Source organism: Gouania willdenowi, chromosome 21, assembly GCF_900634775.1.
Source record: "Gouania willdenowi chromosome 21, fGouWil2.1, whole genome shotgun sequence".
In the NCBI taxonomy this organism is placed as follows: Eukaryota; Metazoa; Chordata; class Actinopteri; order Blenniiformes; family Gobiesocidae; genus Gouania; species Gouania willdenowi.
This window is the reverse complement of record NC_041064.1, coordinates 15,672,549-15,697,164: the sequence shown is the minus strand read 5'-3', so window position 1 is coordinate 15,697,164 and position 24,616 is coordinate 15,672,549. Positions and strand designations below refer to the sequence as shown.

General features: G+C 38.4%; 1 protein-coding gene across 1 annotated transcript in view; it reads right to left on the bottom strand.

Annotated features, from left to right (window-relative positions):
- Positions 1 to 24,616, bottom strand: part of igsf3 (immunoglobulin superfamily, member 3) — a 90,983-nt gene that overhangs the window by 48,416 nt on the left and 17,951 nt on the right. Inside the window, exon 2 of the mRNA XM_028435440.1 lies at positions 15,890 to 16,270. Within this exon, the coding sequence (XP_028291241.1) occupies positions 15,890 to 16,270 (381 nt within the window). The remainder of the gene's footprint in view (positions 1 to 15,889; positions 16,271 to 24,616) is intronic.

Genomic DNA, 24,616 nt, shown 5'->3' with positions numbered 1-24,616 from the left:
AATTACTAGACATTTTGGGTGACCCCATTTGAATTCCACGACCCCAAGGTTGAAAAACACTGCTTTAAATTGTGAATTGTGAAAAGAAGAAAAATTATAATTTAAAAAAAATTAATAAAAAATTAAATGTGCCTCTGAAAATGGCAGCCGCGGTGTGTTGATGGGTTTTTTCAGCTGCAACTACCAATTTAAATTCCTTGTACTGTTCTAAACTTTACCTGGCGAATAAAATCCTTTCTGATTCCGATTCCGATTCCGGGTCTGATTCTGGAATGATCATGGGACCATGATCAGGATCACTGATTCAGATAACTGACAATATCCTGCAATGTGGAGATTTGGCACCAAGTAGAAGTTCTCTTATTTTATTTATTTTCATTAATTAACATTTATTGAATGCTTTTGGAAAGATTTTAGGGCTTGAAAAAATAAAAAGCAATGTTAGTCTCGTTGACCGGAATATTTTGATATACTGTATCTTTAAATATCTTGCATGCTGATTTAGGTGTGATGCCATAATAAAAATGATATTAGATAATATAATGAACCAAAAGGTGCTACCTCGTTTTTTAATTTGAATGACTTTATTGCACAAGTTTAGGTTTTTCCACACTTCATAGGACAGAAAGTGAGAGAAAGAAGGAATATGAACAGTGAGTGAAGGAGTGGGCTTTTTATTGTAGCAGGAGAATGGTGACGCGGAGTAAAAAAAAAAAAAAAGGCTGAATGTGGCGATAAGAGACCAATCCGTGGTGAGGAGAGGCTTTCAAATATGAGACGCTGTTTACACAAAAGGCAAGAGTGAAGGATTTGACACCAACTGGAATCATACAAACACATGCATGCACAAGCGTCTACACAAAATGAGACTATACCTCTCTCACAGAGGCCCAGCCAGCAGATGAGCCTGAGTGACTATGTTGGGGAAAGATGAAGAGTAAGTGAGAGATAAAAGGCAAGGCGTGAGAGGAGGGGTAGACTGGAGAGAGGTGGGAGTATGAAAGACAAATCTTACTAAGAGCTTTGAGAGGAGCTGTGTGCAAAGCTATCGTTGACTAAAATCCGTTACAGCATCAAAGATTTGCTCATCATGCCTAAACATGAAAAAACTCCTTCACCTCCATGTCAATATCCCCTCCTGTTTTTTCTCCTTCATGTTTATCTTCTTAAATTTCAGACGTTCACTTTTAAAAGCAGATTCCACCTAGGCTAGCGTTAATTACCTAAATCAGTGTTTCTCAAATGGGGGTACGCAATGGCACTACAGGGGGTACTTGAGAGAGAGAGAGAAAGAGAGAGAGAGAGTGGAATATTAACAAATAAAGTGTCAGTCTTGGTGTGAGATGACCGGAAATGGTAAAAACTATAGAAATAAATCTATTCAGGAGCCACTAAATCAGTGTTTTTCAACACACAATCTTAAACAATTGGATTTCTATACTTTCACTTTGTGAAATATAAAGTTCAACTAAAAAAAATAGTATCGGAGCTCAAACTAACTCTAGAAAAAAAGTCTTTAATGATTGTAATAACACTGGAGATGCAAGAATTGAAAGTAATAATCTCCATCCCTGTGCTGCACTTACCATCTCCCCCCCCCCCCCATCTCAAACCCACTAAACAGGAGCTCTAACCAACCAAGTGCCCTTATTCCTCCCTCCATTGTCACTCCAACCACAGATGGTAAAGCACTGTGACCAATTAAAGACCTCCCTGAGGATAGAACCAGTTATAGCCCCAACCATCTGAGCATTTCTACGTGCTACCGTGTGTGTGTGTGTGTGTGTGTGTGTGTGTGTGTGTGTGTGTGTGTGTGTGTGTGTACACCTTTCACAATATGTCGATATGTTTTAATCGTGATTCAAAGTCTTGCTTTTTTTGGCAAGTTGAGCATTTTCTACCATACAAAAGTAAAATTGCTGGCTCACAATAACAAAACAAAAAAAATATCCATCAAAGGCTTTTTAGGTCCAACATAAGGCCACAATAAGAGCTCTACTTTATCAGACACAAATGTTAAAAGTAAACCTGGTTAGTTTTGCAGGTTATTTATAAATCTACATTTGTTATTAGTGTATAAGAAGCAGCATCCCTAGTAGAGGTAAGCAGAGCTCAATGATCAGGCACTGATCCAGCAGGGCAGCAGATGAGGGAGCAACTGTCCGTATGAGCTGCCAGAACTGAGGGGAATTAAGCCTATGCCAAACCCACCCCACACTTTTTTCTTTAAATACACACAAAACAAAAATGTGGTGGCAGACGCAAACACAACACAGTCTTTTTGCCCTTATCCTTGGGTAGCCTCACTGGCACCAGGACACAGGTGGCAGCATACATACAGTATGTCTTCTGTCTGCACTCAAAATCCTCAAAAAGTCGCTATGGTTTCTGTGTTTTGTTGTTTATATTATTACACATTGTGGGTAATCAGTAAAAACTTTTATTTTTTGTCCTTCTAATCCTTTTTATGGGCCAAATGAATGTCAGAGAATACGCTTTAGGGTCATTATTTTTGCTCACTTTGATACAACGGCATACATCATAACTTGTGGTTCATTTCCACAGCAGCAGTGAAAAACAGCCTGCAGCTGTTTCAATAGCCTACATTTGAATCCAATATAATCTGATGCTTGCAACAAATCTAAATTTCCCTCTTTACTAATATTAAAGCTGAGCATGCTAATAAAGAAAGTGGGATGCAAATGTGGGTCAGGACAGGAGTAATGCTGTTTCTCTTTATATCTTTATCCAACAAACAATCTAGTATATATATATATATATATATTATCATTTTTTTTTTTTTTAAACATACTCAAGGTTAAATAATATCATTGTTTTAAGTGTCTACAGTCAATGACCTTGAAAGTTTGGAATTGACGTTGCCAGAAAGGCTTTTTCTTCCTGTTTTTGGCCTGGAAACATAGAGCTACATCTGGCAACAATATCATAATTTAAAAGCAGTGGCTGGCACTGCCACAAAATCCAATTCTAAAGCCAAAACCTCATGTTAGTTTTGGTTTATTCAGATATTCAGCATCACCACAGCCTCATATGAGCCTTACTGTTTGTTTTTCATGCTTGATGCTATGCAATAGCCGGCCCTAACTCAGCGGAACGGCCCTATTAGTTGGGCTTATCAGTTATGTACCGTAAGCCAGTTGTTTATCACTATGGCTACATCAACACCCATCACAAGTTGGCATTCCAAGAGTGATTATTATAATGTGAATGTGTCCGATAAACCCCATTACCTTCAGTGCTGTTTTAACATTGGTACAAACAGTTAGCATCGGGCAACCATATTTTAAAAACTCAAAACCAGGACAGTTATTTAAGCAAAGAAGACGACAGATTTTCAAAAGAAACTATTTGCATACGTTTTTATTTGTAATGAAAAAAGGTCACATGAATTACATGTATTTTTTCTTCCTTTTGGATGAAATGTATTATTGCAACGGCTGGAGCAAGTTTAACATAACATTGGCATGTTGAAGGAAATGAACGGGTGACATTGTCAATGTCATCGACCAATCAGCAACGCGTGGAAGACTTTTGAGTTTTTTTAATTGGTTTATGTTGCAAGCGCTACTATGGCAACATTTGTGATTGACAGTTCACAGTTTTTCAGAGATCACGTTTTTAAGCTAAATGCGCTTTCAGGGTGTTTTTCGTCAGCGGTAACAAACCAGACGTCAATTTAAACGGGACAAATGGGACTGAGCTTAGTGTTTGAAGGATTTTATTTATGTTGAAAGAATATATTTTATGTTTTCTTTTGTACAAAAACTAAATAACTTTTTGGTTGACAAATAATCATTTGAATAACCGTGATTTTAATTATGACTAAAATAATCGTGATTATTATTTTTTCTATAATCGAGCAACCCTAATTCGGGTAATTCGGTACGTCTGGTCACCCTAAGTTAGCATCAACGCTAAGACGAGTGTACATGTCACACCAACAAATCCCAGAGCGGTTAAATCGCAAACCACGGTGTTGAACGCTCTTTGCCTATTTGACCCAAGTCATGGACTATACCAGCGTGGAAGCAGCTTATGTGTTAAAATATTCTCTTTAATGTATGCATGGCTTTGCACATGTGACCACAAATGTATTCTGATGGATGTTTGTGTCCGTGTCAGAGGCGGTTATCAGTTGTATAGCTTGACCCAGGAAAATAAAATGTCGTCTTTGTGCTTAGATAAGGCTTCAAAGCAGTTGCCAGCATCAAACAATGCCACCCCAACCCAAGTGTCCTACACCGCAGTCGTGCTACACCACCGCTCGTGGCTATTAAAGTGCAAGTTACAGTCTTTACTAACAGATTTTAACAATACGAACACAAACACTGATTAGCACATTCATTCACATCCATATTCATGACAAATTCATATTCAAAATGTGGCTGTTCGCCGTTAATCCTAGGAAGCAGGCCCCCCGAGGGTTAGTGCTTAGCTAAGCTAATCAAATCACCCAGCAGTGTGGTGGTGGTGGGAAATATTCTGCTCTGTAAACAAATAAATTCAAACATATATTCCTCAACATCCCACACCGACACACACGCATGCATTGTGATATACAGTATCTTCATTTGTTACCATCATTTCTGTCTCATTAACCTTAGTGGTGTAGGTGAAGTGCTAAATGTAGAACATTGTTGACATTGTTTAAAGTTAATAGAGGCCAACAGCCACGTTTTACTAGGCAGAGATAGTGTTCAAACAATGGTTGCAAGCAAGAATTACACATGTTGATATAAACATGGATACATATCAATAACTCAATGTCTTTCAGTTATGCAGGAAAGTTATATAAGAAGTGGGCAGATAATGTTTCCAGTCAAGGATCAGAACAGATCCAAATATAAAGTAGGCCCACGGGATTTAAAAAAAAAAAAATAGTATGATTACCATCAATCGTATTTACTTGCTTATCGTATTTAGGGCCACGGAGCACTGATTGATATTCACCCTTTTGGTCAAATGATGTACAATTGTAAATTTGTCAAGAATATATGTCTTTGGTACTGTTGGAGAAAGAAAAGCTAAGAACTGAGCTTCAGGGATTGGAACAGCAATCTTACCCTTTAAGCTCTTTGCATTGATTTTCTTTGTTTTCAAAATTGTCCAGGTATTGTTTTCAATTTGTTCATTGTGTGCTTTTTGTTCCCTGGACAGGCACCTGGCAAGATTGTAACTCCACTTTAGTAATGGAATCACCAACCATGTGATTGTGAGTTTATTCTTTCGTGCTGAATATGAGGTTTAATTGTATCTGTAGTTCCAGTAACTGGATTAACATTGTACAAGCTAATTGTTTTGAAATTGGGATGAAAACTACATTTTACAGACGAAATGATTGAAATGTTTTAACAAATCATCGCACTATGAATGTTTCCACCTAACCTACTGGACCAGAAAATAACAAGGTGCCTAGTTTGCAGTCTTACTGTTTTATTCAGTCCTACTTGCAGTCCTGTTGTCCACTGCGTTGTTTAAGCCCTCTTCAGCAATGTTCTGTGGGAAGTGTGTGTTCCAATGGGACCACTTCAACAGCGTCCTTCTCGGACTCAATTATGTATGCGACATCTGTTCTGACTGACATTTCATTGTGGTGTGGGATTGTAACTGCGTTTGTACTTCCATTGTGAGTCTGTGTATGGCAGGTTAGCATGGAGGCAATGTTGTAGAGCAGGAAGCCTCGGCGACTAAAGCAGATGAGATGGGCAAAGAAATAGGGAGCCAGATTCGGTGATAAAGTATCTTTCCATCTGGAAACCTGCCTGGACCACAGCTCAGAGCCTGTGCATTCACACACATACCAGTCTGCCTATATTTGTGAGGACAGTCAAACAGAAGGCAACTCAAACTTCTCATTCAAACTTAATGATTAAACTCTGAACGGTGGACAAAGGATTTTTTTTCAAAGGGCCCACGTTACACTAAATTGACTTTTCTGTGCTTTGAATATCATAAAAGTGTTATTCAGGCTTCATACACATGGCCAAAGTGTTTTTTTTAATGATTCCCTCAATCGTTAGTTAGAAGGTGATTTGCTCTTTTCTTACTGCAGGGTGAGCCCAAACACCTTGCTCCAATTTGATGACGCGTTCCCACTTTGATGACGAATTTGACGAGAAACTGAGCTGGAGAAGCCGCGCCTCCAGGAAGCTCTCTGTCGTGATTGACATGTAAACAGACACGCCCACGAGGGTGAGCATTTCAGCGTCTTTCACGCAGTGCTATGTATGTATTTTCTACAGTCTATGTATGTACCGGTGAACGCCCAGCCCCCACGCTTTGTCTCGTGTTTATAAATAGACACGCCCACTCATTAATATGCATAAGTAGGCCGCAAATCAGCCTGTTTGTGTAGAGTTGCTCAGAAAGTGACTTTTCAGAGGGTAAAACTCTGGAAAACAGGCGAGTTTGGGAAAATAAACCTGAAATACTATGTTTTTGGGGTTCTTAGAACAAATGGAGATGGGTGAAAAATAGCATGATAAGGGACTTTTAAGTTAAAAAGCCTTTTGAGTGTGTAACCCCCCCCCCCCCCCCCCAAAAAAAAAAATAAAATAAAAAATATGGTAAATCTGAGCAATAAAACTGTCATTCAAACAGAACATCAAAAATGTATGCACACAAGAGCAGAAAAGAAAAAAAAAATACATAAAACATTGAATGCATGTTATAAAACCTATATTTCTGGTAAGGGTCATTAGGGCCAATTGAAGCTGCAAGGCTGGGTACAACACTGGACTAACATTACATACATTTACTCCTACGTTTAACTTGGAACAGTGGTTCTCATTTAGTTTAAATTGGTTACACGCACTTCGCTGTGTATTTTCCTCTCTAAATTATAAAGACATTGTTTTCAATACATTTGTATGGAAATTAATCGAGACCAAGAGTGCACAATTAAATTTGACTCCATTGTGATGCTTTAAAAATTTACATGATGTGTCAAACTAATATTCATGGTGTAATTTTTATCAGTTCAAAGCTAAAGGAAAGGGAAATTGTGTTATTAGGCTTGGATTTTTTTAATAATAATTGCTGGAGTTTGGTGTGCACCTTTTAATGATATCCAAAAATTTTTGATTTTAAGAATTATGTTTGCGTGCCACTAATCTATGGTTTGCAAAGAATCCACGTACACTGGGTTACAGTATTCTTTGAGTGAGGAAGCTGTTAGCCAACCTTTCTAACCATCCTAAATGACTATTTAATACTATTTAATAATGAATGATATTGTAAAGTGATGCAGTGTCAGTGAAGTTAGAAAAAAAAAAGAACAAATTCAGTTTTACTGTAAAAAAGTGAAAGAGCTAAAATGGAAAGGCCATTGCTCACAATCAATACTCCAAGACACAGAGGCTCAACTTCCCTTCAGTATTTATTTAAGCTTTCATTTTTCTATTCACCTCTGCTCGGAGACATCCCTGTGCATTGTTCTTTAGCACAACAGCACTTTATCTTTTTGGCTGCTCACAGATCTAACAAAGATTTCCAGCTTTCCCCTCATTCTTCCTCCTTGTCTTTATTGGATCCGATGATACCTCCACAGTTCCAAGCTTGCCTTTCTTCTGTGCTGGAGCTTAATGAACAGCTGTATTGACAAAGCCATATACCTGCATGACCAACGCCAACTTGGGCAATGAGCTAGGAATCGAACATAGAGATTTGGGTTGATGGAGTGGACCAGAATTGGAATGGGAAGCGGCTTGGAGAGCAAGGAAAAGGGGGAAGGCGGAGTCTCTGTGTCAAGCAGTGTAAAAGATAGAATGTGAGATGACATCTCCCTGCATGGTTTATCTCATTAAGTGAAGTGGAGAAGTGCAGGCTGGCAGCATTGACTCCCTCATGTAAGGAAAGGCAGGAGAGACACACATATGAGAGAAACACACACACACAAACACAACGCTGAGCTCAGCAGAAGAATGATTCAGACGCTTTGGCTGGTTAAGTATGTTTAGCAGTGTACAGTCATGGCCATGCTAGGAAAAGAAAACAACACCTCTATCTTTCTTTGGCGTCTCCAGAAACACTAGCAGAGAACAGATAACTGCATTTTGACCTTGGAACACCATTGCTTTTCATTCCATGAACAGATTTTATGCACACAGAGAGGATCACAGTTTTATCTGTTGAAGGGATTTCTTTTCCCAGAACAAGATGGAAGAAAACAAACTGAGCCCATGAAAATAAAAAAACGGAAACTGGAAAAGTGTTTAGTTTGGCTGTTGCAAGGTTTTCCTTATGGTACCCCTTTCCCTGGTCTCATGCAATGTGTTGGCTAATTGCATTTGAAACTACTACGGCTGTTAGTAGCTGTGGTATTCTTAGGAGTTACACCAGGAAGAAACTATTTAAAATGCACTATTACATCAACTGAAATGTGGATATTGCCTCTTAGAGAGTAACTGATCTCTGAGAGAAAAAGCTCTTCGTTTATTGGTCAAACTCTTAATTCTACGCACGTTTCCAATGCAGCCATTTACGTCTATTTATGTCACTTGTTTCCATTTTTCACCTAATTTTGTTTAAAACATCTGGCACACAGAACATTTACACATCCAAATAGGACCCCTTGGCTCTTTATGTCATTCAATGGCATTCATTAAAAAAGAGACAATGTTTTGCTTCCACAATTCCTCGCTCTGTTTTTTCCTGCTCTGTTATAAAAACACTGGGAATTGAAGTCCCATTGCCAAATGCGGAGGCTAAAATCTGTATATCTGCCAGGACAATAGCTCCAATGTTAGATCTTATGACAGCAAGGGGAGAAGGGAGCTTTACCAGAGTGTCTCATGGAGTGTTGTTTTTCTGCTAGCTGTTGGACACGCTCACACACAGCCTGGTGCGTAGGATAAGGACAACCGTGATGGACATGTGAGGCTGTTGTCCTTTTTATGTGCAATCTGATGTGTAGGTGGAAGTCAAACATGCACACATGCCCACAAATACACAAACAGCCACAAAGAAACATACATTCAAGTGCAACAGATTGAACTCACACAATCAGGTATTTCGGTGAAAATAGGAGAGAAGGAAAAAATGTGATTTTTTTTATTTATTTTTTTTTACGAGTTGGCAATTCGAGTTATTATCAGTCAGAATAAAAATATTGAGAGCACCAACTCCTGCAGGAGCTCATTGTTTTACAAGTAGTTCTTTCTTCTTCTTCTTCCCATGCACGAACATCCATCAAATTTTGCACAAAGGTCCAGACTTGAGTCAGATTGCCTCAGCTGCCAAAAGGCCTAAAGGTGGAGCTACAGCCAGCCTCTGAAGTAGAAAAAAATGTAACTTGTTAAACTCATCTCCTCCAATAACTTTTGCTCGGTCGACACCGAACTTGGTACAGCACATCTGTCTAACACAAACGCCTACAGCGCATCAAAAATGTTTGACTTTAAAATGCATTGTAAACATACATACACTTGCAAATTTTTGCCAAATGCGTTTTCATTGTTCATTTTCTTTAAAATGAATTTTTTTTGGAGTCATTGTTAATGATGTTAACAACTGAAGCCAAAGCTAAAACAATTGCATTTTTAAACATCATTTTTTGAACTTATGGAGCCAATAAATCATTGTTAAAAACTAATTTCCAACATCTAGGTGCAATACAGTGGATATAAAAAGTCTACACTCCCCTGTTCAAATGCCAGGTTTTTGTGTGATAAATAATTTCACAACTTTTTCCACCTTTAATGTGACCTATAACCTGTACAATGCAATTGAATAACAAACTGAAACCTTTCAGGGAGGTGAAGTGTAAAAAAAAAAAAAAAAAAAAACAGAGAATGAGTTTGCAAAAGTGTGCACACCCTCTTATAACTGGGGACGACGCTGTGTTCGGATTTCACCAATTACATTCAAACTCATGTTAAATTGGAGTCAGCACACACCTGTCACCATTTAAAGTGCCTCTGATTAACCCCAAATAAAGTTAAGCTGTTCTAGTAGGCATTTCCTGAGATTTTTGTAGCCACATCTTCCAGCACAAGCCACGGTCGACAGAGAGCTTCCAAATCTTCAGAGGGATCTCATTGTTCAAAGATATCAGTCAGATGAAGGGTACAAAAGTATTTCCAAGGAATTAAAAAAACATGGAACACAGAGAAGACAGTCATCATCAAGTTGAGGAAATATGGCACAACAGTGACTTTACCAAGAACATGACGTCAGTCCACAACTGATGACAAGACAAGAAGAAAACTGGTCAGGGAAGCTTCCAAGAGGCCGACAGCAACATTGAAGGAGCTGCAGGAATTTCTGGCAAGTACTGGTTGGTAGTACATTCTCTCATCTTCTTCATATGTCTGGACTATGGGGTAAGGTGGCAAGATGGAAGCCTTATCTTACGAAGAAAAATATCCAAGCCTAGCTTCATTTTGCAAAAACGCATTTGAAATCTCCCAAACGCTTGTGGGAAAATGTGGTATAGTCCAACATTTTGGCCATAATTCCAAAAGGTATATTTGGCACAAAAACAACACTACTCATCAACAAAAGAACACGAAACCTACAGTGAAGCATGGTGGTGGCAGCATCATGCTTTGAGGCTGTTCTTCTTCAACTGGAACTGGGACCTTAGTCAGGAAGGAGGGAATTATGAACAGTTCCAAATACCAGGCAGTGTTGGCACAAAACCTTTCGGGCTTCTATTAGAAAGCTGAAGATGAAGAGGAACTTTATCTTTCAACACGACAATGACCATAAGCACACAGCCAATGACCCTAAGCACACGGCCAAATCAACAAAAGAATGGCTTCACCAGAATAAGATTGAGGTTTTGGAATGGCCCAGCCAGAGTCTAGACCTGAATCACATTGAACATCTGTGGGGTGATCTGAAGAGGGCTGTGCACAGGAGATGCCCTCGCAATCTGTCAGATTTGGATCGGTTTTGTAAAGAAGAGTGGGCAACTAATGCCTCATCAAGATGTGCCACACTGATAGACTCTTACCCAAAAATACAGTGCTGTAATAAATGCCAAAGGTGCTGCAACAAAGTATTAGTTTAAGGGTGTGCATATTATGCAACCAGGTTATATAAGTTTTTTTTTTATTTTTCCCCTTTAAAGGTTTCAGTTTGTTTTTCAATTACATTGTACATATTATTGGTCACATTACATAACAGGGGTGTGTAGACTTTTTTATATCAACTGTATGTGTCATTTTAGGATTTTTGTCTCGATAACTAAATTGTTCTTAGTCGTTTGAAACCTACCGTCTTTTTTGCCTAAAATTGCCTGGCCACGACCATTGCTGTGCAGCAACTATAAATTAATGTAGAGTTTGGTTCAATATTTTCACAGCATTTTCTGTTAAGCAAATGAAAGTGACAGAAGGAAATATTCAAACAGCCATCCTGCTTCTTTATTCAAAATTGTAGAAAAGTAACCCTGTCAAAAGTAACATTTCATTGTATTACATAATACTAACTTTCCTGCATTTCTACTCTATAATTTAGTGGTGTTATAGAATGCAGTGTGCAGTGATGGCCAATTATTCTAGTCACATACATTGCAGCATCGTTAAAGGCTTTATTGGTGCTTAGGGGCCAAATTGAGCTGTTTTCCTTTGATTAATCAAGGTTTAGTATCACAGAGGGCATAACACACGGCTTCATGGCTGGTTGTCTCTTATTCTAAAAAATATGCGTCTCAGACGTGCAAACACATTGAGCAATGATCTTTTCTGCTAATCAATCACGCCGACTATATGACACCTGAACACTTAAAAATGTTGAGTCATAGCACTGTGGAGAGCAGAGTCCATGTGCATGGCTGAAATCTGTCCTTCAGGCAGCAGGTGTTGAGCTTCACGTTAAAGACTGGCTCTGTTTTAAAAGCCAGCAGTGGATACAACACATCGCTTTGAGTAACGCAGTACACACGCTCACAGATACACCGTCTTCCACCCCATAATCAACTCAAACGCTCCTTCTGCCAGACATATCCCTCTGTGGACTCCCCTTTGCCTTTTTTTTTTTACTTCAGAACACTCCATGCGTTTTGTCTTTACCCTTGATATGTATATCCTTGAAACTGTCACTAGCAAAGGGACGTTTTGTAATTTGCTCCTATCCCGACGTATTAGAGCAAGAGGCTATAGCTGACAAATGGAGACGGACGAATGACAGTATGAAGGACAGAGGAAAAAGGGGGAGTAGAGGAAGGAGAAGAGGGTATTGTTTGGTCATAAGAGTCAAAAAGGCTTGCAGCTGTCTGTGGCTCACAGAGGCTCAATGCAAAAGTGAAAGAAATGGCCCTGCTGTGCTGTCTGCCCCTGACCTTAGGAACTAGGTTAAGAGGTTAGAGGCACAGAAAGAGGCTCAGATAACAGCCTTACGACACCTTTGTTCGCAAACTCTGTCCAACACTATGACGAACACACACACACACACACATCTATAAATACTGTGCTATCAGGACTGCCCTGGCCCACATTCTGATCATACCACTCATAGTAGGAACTGCAAACCCCGTGGTCCAAATAACAACGTTTAATAATCAGCTTGGCACTCATTAACTTTGGCTTCAGCCTGATGATGTGATGTTGACCTACTAGGAAAAAAACCAAACGCATGTTTTTTTTTTTTTGTTTTTTTTATTCCAGTCCATGGCGAGCATTTGGTGTGTGTGTGCTATGACCTTAAGAAAAAGGTTAGCACGTGGTAGCATGGAAGGGTTGGCATAGCAATCTGTGACAGCTGTCTTCACTGTTGTCTTTGGGTTGGATTGGAGTAAGGCTGAAAACAATAAGGACTGTAACAGGGATAATTTGTGGTAGAATCTGAAAATAACATGGAAACACTCTCTGTATGGATTAAATGGGTGAGAGAAAAGTGTGTGGGTTCTGATTTGTGAGAAAATGGGGGTTTAGTGGTAGTGAAGAATGATTATCAGTCTGATTACGTTGAGCAGATTTTTACAAGCCTATTTATTTAATCATTCTTGTAGCGTGTCTAGCGATGTTCCATTTAACTACGATACCATACCAGACAAAGTATCACGGTTCCGGGTAATATCGCGATACTGAAGCCTTTTTTATTATTATTATTATTTTTATGATCTGCAATGTATTTGTACAAGTTAGAAATACTTATTAATTACTTATAGTGTTGCTTGGTGCATGATAGGAGTACATGAACAAAAGCATATAAGCAATAAAAAAAAACAACTAATAAATGAAGTTAGAATTTATATGGTTGAAATAAAAAAAAATAATCATTCAGTTTCCTTTGCACATCAATTTATGTTTAACTAATATAAATAATCCACTTAGGATAACAAATCCACTGTCTTTTTTTAAAAAAACCTATTTGACAATAATGCTTCTTCTCCAACATAATATACCATAGAGGATAAAATACAATAAACAGCAACTGATTCCCTGTGAAAACTATCTTTGTATGCCTTTTCTGGGTGACCTTACTGGTGTTTTATGAGATTGGATGTGATCCCTCCTTTGTATGTATATAAGTTGTTAATATTGTAACTATCTCTGTAAATAAAAACTTTAAAAAAAAGATTGCTCTGAGTCCGTGCGGAAAAAAAAAACTAAAAAAGGGTTCCCTCCTTTGGCTCCTATAGCTGGTGACAGCGCCTGCACAGTGGATCTCCTATTGCTTTACCGTCTCTGCCTCGTTTAAAGCCAAAATAGTTCCAAATGGGACCAAATGGGAAACACACGAACAGCCAATCAGCTAACAGACGGGCGGACCCAGCGTGCGGAAACGGCCTATCATATCTCCGGACGTCACCAGTAACAGGCAAACAGCCAATCCTTCAGCAGCTGTGGAGTTCAAATTGCAGTAGTTGTCATGTTGGTTTGTTTTCAAGTGAGTAGCGTGTAGTGAGCTTAGACTGCAGTGAGAAGCCGGGAGGAGAGTAGAGGCAGCCACTATTTAGTGCCGTCGTGTAGAATTTCGAGTACAGTAGGAACCGCTACAATTTGGCACAGCGGGGAATCGTGCAACTATAGTTCTATTAAACACCAACATCCATAAATTTATATTTGGACACATTCTTTGCATTTACCAAGCAACTATCGTTAAAGCCACATTTATCCTCCTTAATATTACTACTAATACTATTTAATTGTACATATTCTACAAACTGAGATATACTTTGTATTCTGCTTTGTTTTTTTTAACCAGAACCATTAACCTTAACTAAAAGGTGAGCAACATTAGCTCTTCTTTTGAATTGGATCACACCGTCACTGTCTTTGTGTATCAACGAGGCTTTGATGCCAATGACCCTGGTTCTGGTTCACTGCTGTTACTTTCCTTTAAAACATTGAATAAATACAGACTGCTGCCACCTGTGAACAGCCCATGAGAGCTGTGGGTTTTAAGAGATACCAGTGACCTAGATATTTCGTCCTCACATTTTGGTTTTGTCAGACAGACTCACTTTCTGATGCGTGTTCTAACTTTAAGGTCAAGCTGACATGCATATTATAACATCCATCTCTAACACATGGAAGTATAGGAGTTGGGTTCCTTTTTTTCTTCTACTGAGACAACAAGATGTAACAAATACAACTTAGAAAACTAAAGTATCCCAATGAGCATGCATGCGAAACAAAACAGTGTAGCCAGATTTTAGAGGGAGTGAAATTATTCAAGTGATTCTTCAGTTTAGTAAAACTGCAATTAATTATTTTCTTGCAGATTCTAGTCGACTGATTGATTTGTTGTTTAAGCTCCACTTGTAATGCACGCCGCACAGTCACAGAGCAAACCGGGAAAATTGTGACATTTCAGACCAGATCCTGCCTGTTTTTGGGGGTGTAGGACCACTCTGAACTGATCCGTGTTGTAGAATATCTTGTTGGCCAATAGGAACAACACATGAAGTCACATGACTGGTGTACTGGTGATTTGAAACATTACGTTATGAATACATGAATAAATCTGAATAAAATTTGGAGATTATGACAAACACTTGAACATATCTGATTAAAGGAACCAGAGTTGGTGTTATGTATCTACTGATGCCCTTTGTTTCATGTGATTATATATATATATATATATATATATATATAGATTTTTTTTTCTTTTTTCACTGCCCTCACAAAAGCTGTGTAATTATTTTTGTAAAAATCTTTAATTGTAAATTTGCTAACTTCTATTGTTATTGGCTATAACTTACTAAAACACCGCAAAACAAAATTAAGTGAGCAGGGTTTTTAAAATCCGTAACAACCACTGACTGCATGAAAACAGGAGCGGTAACAGTAAACTGTTGGTGGAAATCATGTAGAAATAAATCCTAAGCAGTCCTATGATACCCTCTCTGTGTGTGGCAACCTAGTAGGGCTGGGCAATATGAACCAAAACTCATATCTCAATATTTTTTCTCCAAATGGTGATATATGATATAAATCTTGATATTTTTAACTCAAATAAATTAAGACCAGAAAAACAGTTCTGGGTTAAATTTGCTGACGCAAAATGCCACATAAGCACATTTATTAACAAATAGCTGTACAATATGTTCCACTTTTGGCTTTTTTCCCTTTAAGGGACAGCATGTATGAGTGAGTTCTGTAGTGCGGCTTGTTCTAGGTTAGGACACACTCAGGAATCCATCTAACTGTGCTTTTCATGCTGTTCTGAGAAGTAGCAAAAGCAGCGACACCTAAAGTGAATATTTTAATACAAAATGAGCTATAAAAAATGTATATATGAATATAGGCGATATTGTTATTTTCTATATCGCCACAATAGAAAAGAGATGCAGCACAGGATATTCAGTCTTGTCCATTCCAACAGAATCTGCTATGTGTGCAGCGTGATTTATACAACATAAATTTGAGCTTGAAGTAATGAAATATTAACAAAACACTAAAAACTTTTGACTCACCAGTGAGGTTGGTACGTGCGCTGTACGAACCAAGGTAACGTCCGTCGGTGTTGGGTGTGTAGCACTCAAACAGACCCTGGTCCTTGGCTTGGACCTTGGTGATGTGGAGCACTGCGGAGTCTATGCTCAGCCTCTCCACGTAGATCTCATTACTATTCACCCTCTGGGCATACACGGCATAGGCGTAGTTGGACTGAGCCGTGCTCACAATGCGGATCTCCTGGTCGGGTATCGATGGAAGGTACATGGACCACTCAAAGTCCTGCTCCACCCCTTCTTTGTAGCCCGTTACATTGCACCAGATGGTCACGTGGGAGCCTTCAGTTCTTACCAGAGGTCCACTTTGCACCGTTACCACTCTTTGAGCCACAGCAACACCAGCTACAGTTGGAGATAGAGAAAAAGGGGAACAAAAAAAGAAGACGGAGAGGGAAGGGGTGAAGGCAGAGAGAGAAACACAAGTTACAAAACAGCCGTTTAAATATTAAACATTGTTTGAGCTCATGCGCCCGTCAACATCTCTAAAGAAACTTTCAAACAGCCTGTCATGTGCAACTAAGCATTCTGGGGAGTGCTTACTTGAGATGAGGTGTGAGGATGCCAAAACACAGCCATGTGAGTTCTGTACACCCCAAAACCACTTGAAAAACTCTGTTACACACTGGCATGATAAACCTCTACCACAAGGGCAGCATTGCTACTACTGCACTTCTGTGTTGAGGAAAAGAAGCCATCTGAGAGTGAGCAGAAAGGTCAGCTCGAAGTGGTGAAACGCACGCCTGAGGGGCATGTTAAGTATGGCAAGCTGCATAAACTACACTGCTTTCTTCAAAGTTTGTAATTATGATTTTGACTTTTTATCAGAATTTTAAAACACCAGATATTTCTTGAATAACTTTGTGTTTTAATATCTAAACATTTCCAAACACCAGAAATCAGGGTCAAGTATTGGTGTTAAGGCATCCAAGTTCTCACCCATGTACCACTCCAAATGGTACATAGCTTTTTGACAGACGACATACTTCAGCCAGGAAATGTGAAAAAAAAAAGTGATCAGAAGTCCCAATGAATGGACAGAACAATTTAAATGTGCCAAAAAGATGGCAAAAGGAAATATTTACATCTGCCGCACTGAAGCCTCATAACAGCAGCAGTGACAGCTCAAAAAACTGCCTGAGTGAAGGACATGAATAAAACATCCCGTCACTCTTTTCTACTTTATAACAAAGGAATGAAGGCTAACTGTATATCCAATAACTCATACATATAATAATAATAATAACGATAATAACACTTTTTATTCAGCGGCATATGTATTTTTAAAGCTAATAAGCAAAGCAAAAAGACGTTAAGGCTAGATCACACATGCCAGTTTTTCTATAGCTACAAACAGACAGTATGTCTTAATGCACAATTTGGATTATTTTATTTCATTTTTTGGGAGAAATACAATTTTTTGTGTGCTTTTTCACATTACACATTAAATGCTACTTCTATCAGTCCAGAGAATGAACTAAATGTGAACCTGAAGTGACCCACATGCGCAAAAGAGGCCCTAAGGTAATACATGACCACGTAGGCACGCACTGTGTTAACGGAAGTAAATATGGCGGCTTGTGTGGTACTGATACAAGTTGTTGTAGAACCACAGTTGGCACCATAACGGTCAACTAATTATAATAAGAATGTTAGAAAAGGAGTTTTCTCGCCTCCTCCTGGGATGCAGAATTGTGACATTTATCGCATTTTAATGTAAGGTTCTGATAAATGCGACCTGGCCGTTGAGTCAGCAGTTGCATTGCAAAACATCAGATACGTATCGGAGTGACAGTATTTAAAGATTAAAACTATTATAGTGTTAATCTTTGATAGCATATGCAGACAAGGTAAAAAAAAAAAAAGGCAAAACAGGCAAAAAGCAGTGTGAACGTAACCCAAATAGTTCTATGTTTATGTGTTTAGATGTGTGTTTTAATTGTTTATCTGTATATTTGTATACAAATTTGTATTATTATTATGATTATCTAATCCTTTAACAGTCTTTTACTTAATTATACACTTATTTAACGTGTATTCTTTCTTTCGTTTTTGTTTAACATTTATTCTTTTATTTGTGATATTTTCTTGAGCAGCTGTAACAAAAGCAATTTCCCCCTGGGATAAATAAAGGAATTCTGATTCTGATACATTTGCGTTATTGAATAAAGAAATAATCAAAACTTGTGATTATTACTACAATATGCCTACGGTTAAATATTTAGCATATGCGACAGCGTCTCAAGCAATGCACGCACACACTTCAAACATTCATTTGGAGAACAGAGCATTGAAAGAACAACTACAAACATCTCTCCCTTTTGGACCCAAAACAACTGAGCATTCATACAGACCCTTTATCCAGACAGTGCAGCAATTACTCTGTTTCCTGTCTGTAGATGCAACTGGGATTTGCAGCTGTGTGTGTGTGTGTTTGTGTGTGTAGGGGTGTTAAAACGTCTGTTTAAAACTGTGTCTATGGGCACAATGCTTGGCATTAATAATTCAGTAGAAGAACTTTTTAACTTTAGCATCCTCAGTTCTCTCGTGGTAACATTTTCCCGCTTTTACAACATAGGCCTCGTCTTTCCTTCAAGTGAGGAATTTGATACATCAGGGTAAGTGTGTCTACACATGGCTTGTAAAGGCATTTTGGGATAAAAAAAAGGTTTTTGCTAAGCAACAGGCACGTTTTGGTTGGTGCGGACAGTAACCCAGCATTACAAAAGACGATGAAACGAAAAGCTTGGTGGAGCTACCGTCAAGTATTGTGGCGTTCAATGTTTCTCAAATGGGGTACGGATACGCGATGGCACTACAGGGGGTAGGCTACTTGAGATTGAGAAAAAGAGAGGAAATTTAATAAATGAAAGCATCAAAATTATGAGGGTTTACAATGTTAATTGTTAATTATAATTAAAAATTATAATTATACTAAATATTACCAGCAGCTCACAAAACGACAACAAAAACACACAAAATAAGTGAAAAATGTACTAAATGATAAAAAGAACAGACAAACAACAACAAAATACATAAAATGACACCAAATACACGCACTAAGAGAGAATCATTTAAACAAGAAGACAGTCATCAACATCCCCCGCCAGATTGGTTGTCATTATAACTTACAACCTTTTCCTAAATGTCCTAAATCTAAGAACTTAGATGTATACATAAAATAATTATATCACATCAGAACATAACATTACTAACTATCTTAAATGGTTTGTAAGAAAAGCTGTTTCCTTTGAAGATACCTCGGACAGAATAAAGAAAAACGGAACAAGAGCAATAACTCCAGAAAAAACAATTGCGCACTTTTCATTTTCGAACTCTATCAAGGTATTGATACCCTGAAGCCACACGCAGAATTTGGTTATCCTATCTTAAACAATTTCTAAGGAAAAATGTCCCCTTTGAAGATGCCTCGAACAGAGAAAGAAAAACGGAACAAGGACAATAACTAAAATAATTGCACGCTTCTCATTTTCGAACTCAATCAAGGTATTGATACCCTGAAGCCACACACCGAATTTGGTTTTCGTATCTTAAACAGTTTCTAAGAAAAGCTGTCCCCTTTGAAGATACCTCGAACAGTGTAAAAAAAAAAACGGAACAAGGACAATAACTCCAGAAAAAATAATTGTGCGCTTCTCATTTTCGAACTCCATCAAGGTATTGAGAGGTTTCTGAGAAAAGCTGTCTCCTTTAACTCGGACGGACAGAGCTCAAACCTATATCTCCCTTCACACTTTGTGGCGAGGGATAATAATACCAACACACAAAATAAGAGAATATACTGAATAATAAAAACAACAAACAACAACAAAATACACAAAATGACACCAAAAACACAAAAAACAATGATAGATTAGATTAGAAAATGAACTGAAAAGTCCCACATCAGGAGGGAGATGACAAAATGAAATGATAAAAACTGTAGAAATAAATATATTCAGGCAGCACTAAATACTGTTTCATTCACTTATTTACAAAATGTGATTCTTTAAATGTGTTTTCATTCCATTGTTATGTTCTAAAGTTGTTTTTTTTTCACAGAATTCAAAGCAAAATGTTCTAGTCGGACATAAGGGGGTACTTGGATTCAAAAATAAGATATAGCCAAAAAAAGTTTGAGAACCACGGGTGTCGTTAAAACCTTTTTTAATAGCCGAGGTTCAGCTAGAATCATCTTTTTTCTGATTCAGACAAAGCCCTCTCACAAATGGACAACATTAACATGTGACAAAATCCTGTACACTGCCTTTGAAATCAGTCAGATTGACATATTAAACTAAAAACTGACTGAAATATTCAGTTCTAATGGCAGATTTCCCTTAGTGGAGAAATCCCATATGACTCATCATAGCATATTAACTGATGTACTGATTACTGCAGAAACTTCATTGTCCTTGAGGAAAAGACAAAGGAAAACATTTTCCTGAGTGAAGTAGAACAAATTAAAGTGAAAGACCTCTGCTGCTGTCTACAAGTTGACAGTCACACCTATAAAATATTCTATTGATGTCATAGTCTAAGTGAGAGGATGTGGGTAAAAGGCCCGCTGGGGCTTTTTATCAGTTCGGGTTCACTTCTGGTCTCATGTTTGGCTGTTTTTACTAATCTGTCTTCAGGTTCCTGTTGTCTCATCACTCCACGTCAGTGTGTCTGTGCTGTGAGCGATTAGGCGTCCTCCTGTTTGGCTCTCTGGTGTGCTTCAATTCCTAATTAGCCTCCCTCACTGTTTAGCCCAGTGTTTGGACGCAGAATCACTGTTGGAAAGCCTGACAAATGATGGTCACAAGTTATTAAAATAACAGCAAATATGTCCCAATAGTAATTATGTGCTAGTGTATAAATTAGGTGCTCCAACTGTATTTAATGACCTGAATTTTATATTATTCTATGATATAGCACAGGGCAGAGCCGGTACGACAGTAAAATCTTTCAAACAAGCGTTATGTTAAAGTGGTAGTGGTAAAGTGGGCCGTAATATACCAATAATAGCCACAAAGGGTTGGGGGTTTGAATCCCGCTCTAGCCAAGTCATTGTCAATGTGTCCTTGGGCAAGGCACATTACCCACATTGCCTCATACGAATGTGGTGTGTGAGTGAGTGTTGGTGGTGGTCGGAGGGACCGATGGTTCACTATGGCAGCCTCGCTTCCGTCAATCTGCCCCAGGGCAGCTGTGGCTACAATAGTAGCTTACCACCACAGTGTATGGAGTGAGGGAATAATGCACATTAATGTAAAGAGCTTAGAGTGTCTATGAAAAAGCACTATATAGAATCCAATGCATTATTATTATTATTATTATTATTATTATTATTATTATTATTATTATTATTATTATTATCATTAATAAATGAGAAATAACTATGGCGTAAGTTGAAGTTGTTACTTTCGTCCCTCAGTCAGAATGAAAGTAAGACAATGAAATACACTGTAGTTTAAAAAAAATATATATTACTTTTTTTTTGCCAACAAGCCATGAACTCTCAATTAAATAAATATAGTTTAAAAAAGATATACATTATTTTGAATTATGTTTAATTTTTTTTTTTTTTTTTTTTTTTTTTTACATGCTTCTCAACAGAAAAGTTAATCATGACAATGATATAAAGATTGTTTGCAAATCAATACATTTCAGGAAGTGTCACAAAGCCAAATAATCTGTCAAATTATCATAGATACGACACACGAAACAAGAAACACAACCTTGAAATGAAAAAAGTTTATCACTTGAGTTAATATTTCTCACCGGCAGCAAAAATGTTCTTGCGGATGAAACCTCCCGATTTTTCCCGGGTCAAGAGAGTTTTGCATGTTTTACGTATTGATGCCATTAGAGACGTGAACATTTAGCTGGGTCTGAGTAAATGACCGTGTTACTTTTGTGCCACGTAACTTTTGTATCGGCCCTTTCCTAATGTTGTAAATAGTGATACACCGATACATCGGCCAGCCGATATTATTGGACGATTTTTACGTACATCAGCATCGGCTGATGCGGGGTGCTGCGTTTGCCGATCCGCGTTTTTAAAAATTGAGACTTGTACCATTTGTTATCATCATTGTGTAATTTTTATGATGTAAATATGAGCTCAAAAATCAGCAGTCCGTATCGGTCATCGGCTAAGGCTGATGGAAAAAAAATCGATGTCGGCATCGGCCCTCAAAAATCCATATCCATAAGTGAACTATTTCTAGTCTGTTTTCCATCCTGGTGTAAACCTTACACAACAATCTAACAGTCAGCTGTGGTTTTTATTCACATCCTGAAGATGAATACAATAGGATGGCTCAAGCAGAGTCACTAATGTTTATAATAACCTGCTCAACAGGCATTCAAATACTTGTTTAAACAAAGGAAACCATTTGACACCCAGCCAACGCCAAACAACATAAAACCTGAGTCTGCCAAGAAGTCTTTACTTCAGGACTGCGTCCAAAAGCTGACTGAGCCTGTGATGGGAAATTGAGGGAGGGTTGAAGAGGAGGACATCAATACTGACAGAGACCTACGTTTTCTATTTTTCTCCTCTGTGATGTCAGTGCGTGCGCTCATCTGGTGGCGCCCGCTCTACCCACATCTGACTCAGACCAACTCAAAGCTGAGCCGACACAATCCTGCTTCTCATGTTGCAGCTTTTCACCATGAGCTCTAAGAAACGCATTACTCATACGCACCCAAAAAAAAAACAATGTCCTCCTCGCACACACACCGTAGGTGCACTAAAAGCTTCCCGACACTTGTCTCTTTCCTGTCATCCTCACATGAAACAAGTCTTCTATTTCCTGATCACTCTCCTGCCTCTCTGCATGTTTTACCCATCATCATCATCAATCCATCCCCATCTGGTGCCCTCCAGCCTCTTTTTTTTCCTTTCTTTCTTGGTCTACTCCTGTCTCTCCCCCCCCCACCTCCCTTCCCCTCCTCTCCCTGTGCCTAGTGGTTCTCTGCATCTTTTCAGACAGGATTTAAGCAGCTCTGTGAAACTTCAAAGTCCCCATCACTCTGCTGGCTGTTTATAAAAGACACCAATGACATACCAAACCCTGCAGACCTTCAAATGATCACTCTTTTCAACCACCCTGCCATCGTAATCCAGTTCCCCCCAAAAACTCCACGCAAGTTTCTTACCTCGAGTTGCATTGTCTCAACCTCCAAACACCAATAGATGCTCAAGGAGGCTAATGCGTATCACAAATATCTTTCTTTACTTCTCTCTTCCTCCTCCCACCATTGGACTTCTTAACTTTTTTGTTTCATCTTCTGCTCTTATGCTTCCCATGGAATTCCACTGAACATTAGTATTCTGGCTAACCATTTGAAACAACAATGTAGACTAATGCTAGAGTCAAATATCAGATGCATAGAAACACACACACACACACACACGCACAAAGAGGATTAAGTTGAGATGAGGGGGGTTTAAACACTAATCCAATCATTTGCGGCCAGTGTTATATTCTTAGTAAAGAGACCACTCACAGTTTTACCTTTTCTCACATCGTCACTCTACAAGGACATACGCTAATTGCACACCTTTAAAAGGTGTATATTAAAACACAGCAGGGTGTGAATAATGTAGGGGGTATTCCCCGCTGAGCAGCATTGTACCAATATAGATATTTGATCTGTCTATCAAATAAAAGGGAGGAACTACAACGAGCAAAGCGAGGAATAAAACTAGAAAAGCAGCTATGACATGCTGATCCTGCAGCTACAATTCTAAAGATTCTCAGCAAACAAAAGTAGTAATGGAAAGAGCAGGGATCACGTTGGTCGGGAAGGAAAACAGATGGAAAGGTAGGAAGCTAAAGATGAAACAGTCAATGACAGCAGGGAGCTCCGCAAAAGATGATGGACTGTTTAGAGCAAATAGACACAGATCTAAGTAAAAGTACAGTGTAAGCCACGGTCTAGTGTGCAGCATGTCTGTGCTACACAGAGAGACGATACTACAGCGATGAGTTTTCGTTATTTAACCATTTCTTAAAATCACCTGCATCATTTTCCTTCCAGTGTCCCAAAAGCATTTGATACCTTTACCACCATTACTCGGGGCTCTGATTTATTATATAGGTTTTCTTTTTGCTAAACAGGGTTTACAGTAATAACAGTCAACTACTGTTATTACAGTACTTTACACTTCATATGCTTCAGAAAAGGTTATAAAAAAGGAAAGTTTTTGGTGAAGTCACGCAATCAGCTACCCGTTTTACGAGAAAAATACCATGTAAATGCACGATAAGGTCCCAAAACATTATTTGTGAAACCTCTAATTACTGCCAACAGCTAAACTTGTCTTTGTACCAGTGCCTTTTTCATAATAATCTGAACTGCTCGTTCATGCACAACACATTAAAAGGACAAGATAACATGATCACCAGTCTAACCATAATACACGCAAGATTTGAAACAGTATTCTGGACAGACTTGGACATATCACACTATCTTGACATTCAGTCACCCTTTTCTGTGTGAAAAATAGCATGTAAATGCATGATATTGTCCCAAAACATGCATGTGAGGTATTCCTGTTTCAAGTTGGGTCCTGATTTTAAATGAAGAGAGAGAAATAAAGAAACTGGTCAGATAACTTTACTTCTCTGTTTCAGAATGTGAATTTCTTGTTTCCCGTCCATTTTTACCAGAGAAAGCATAATATATAACATAATA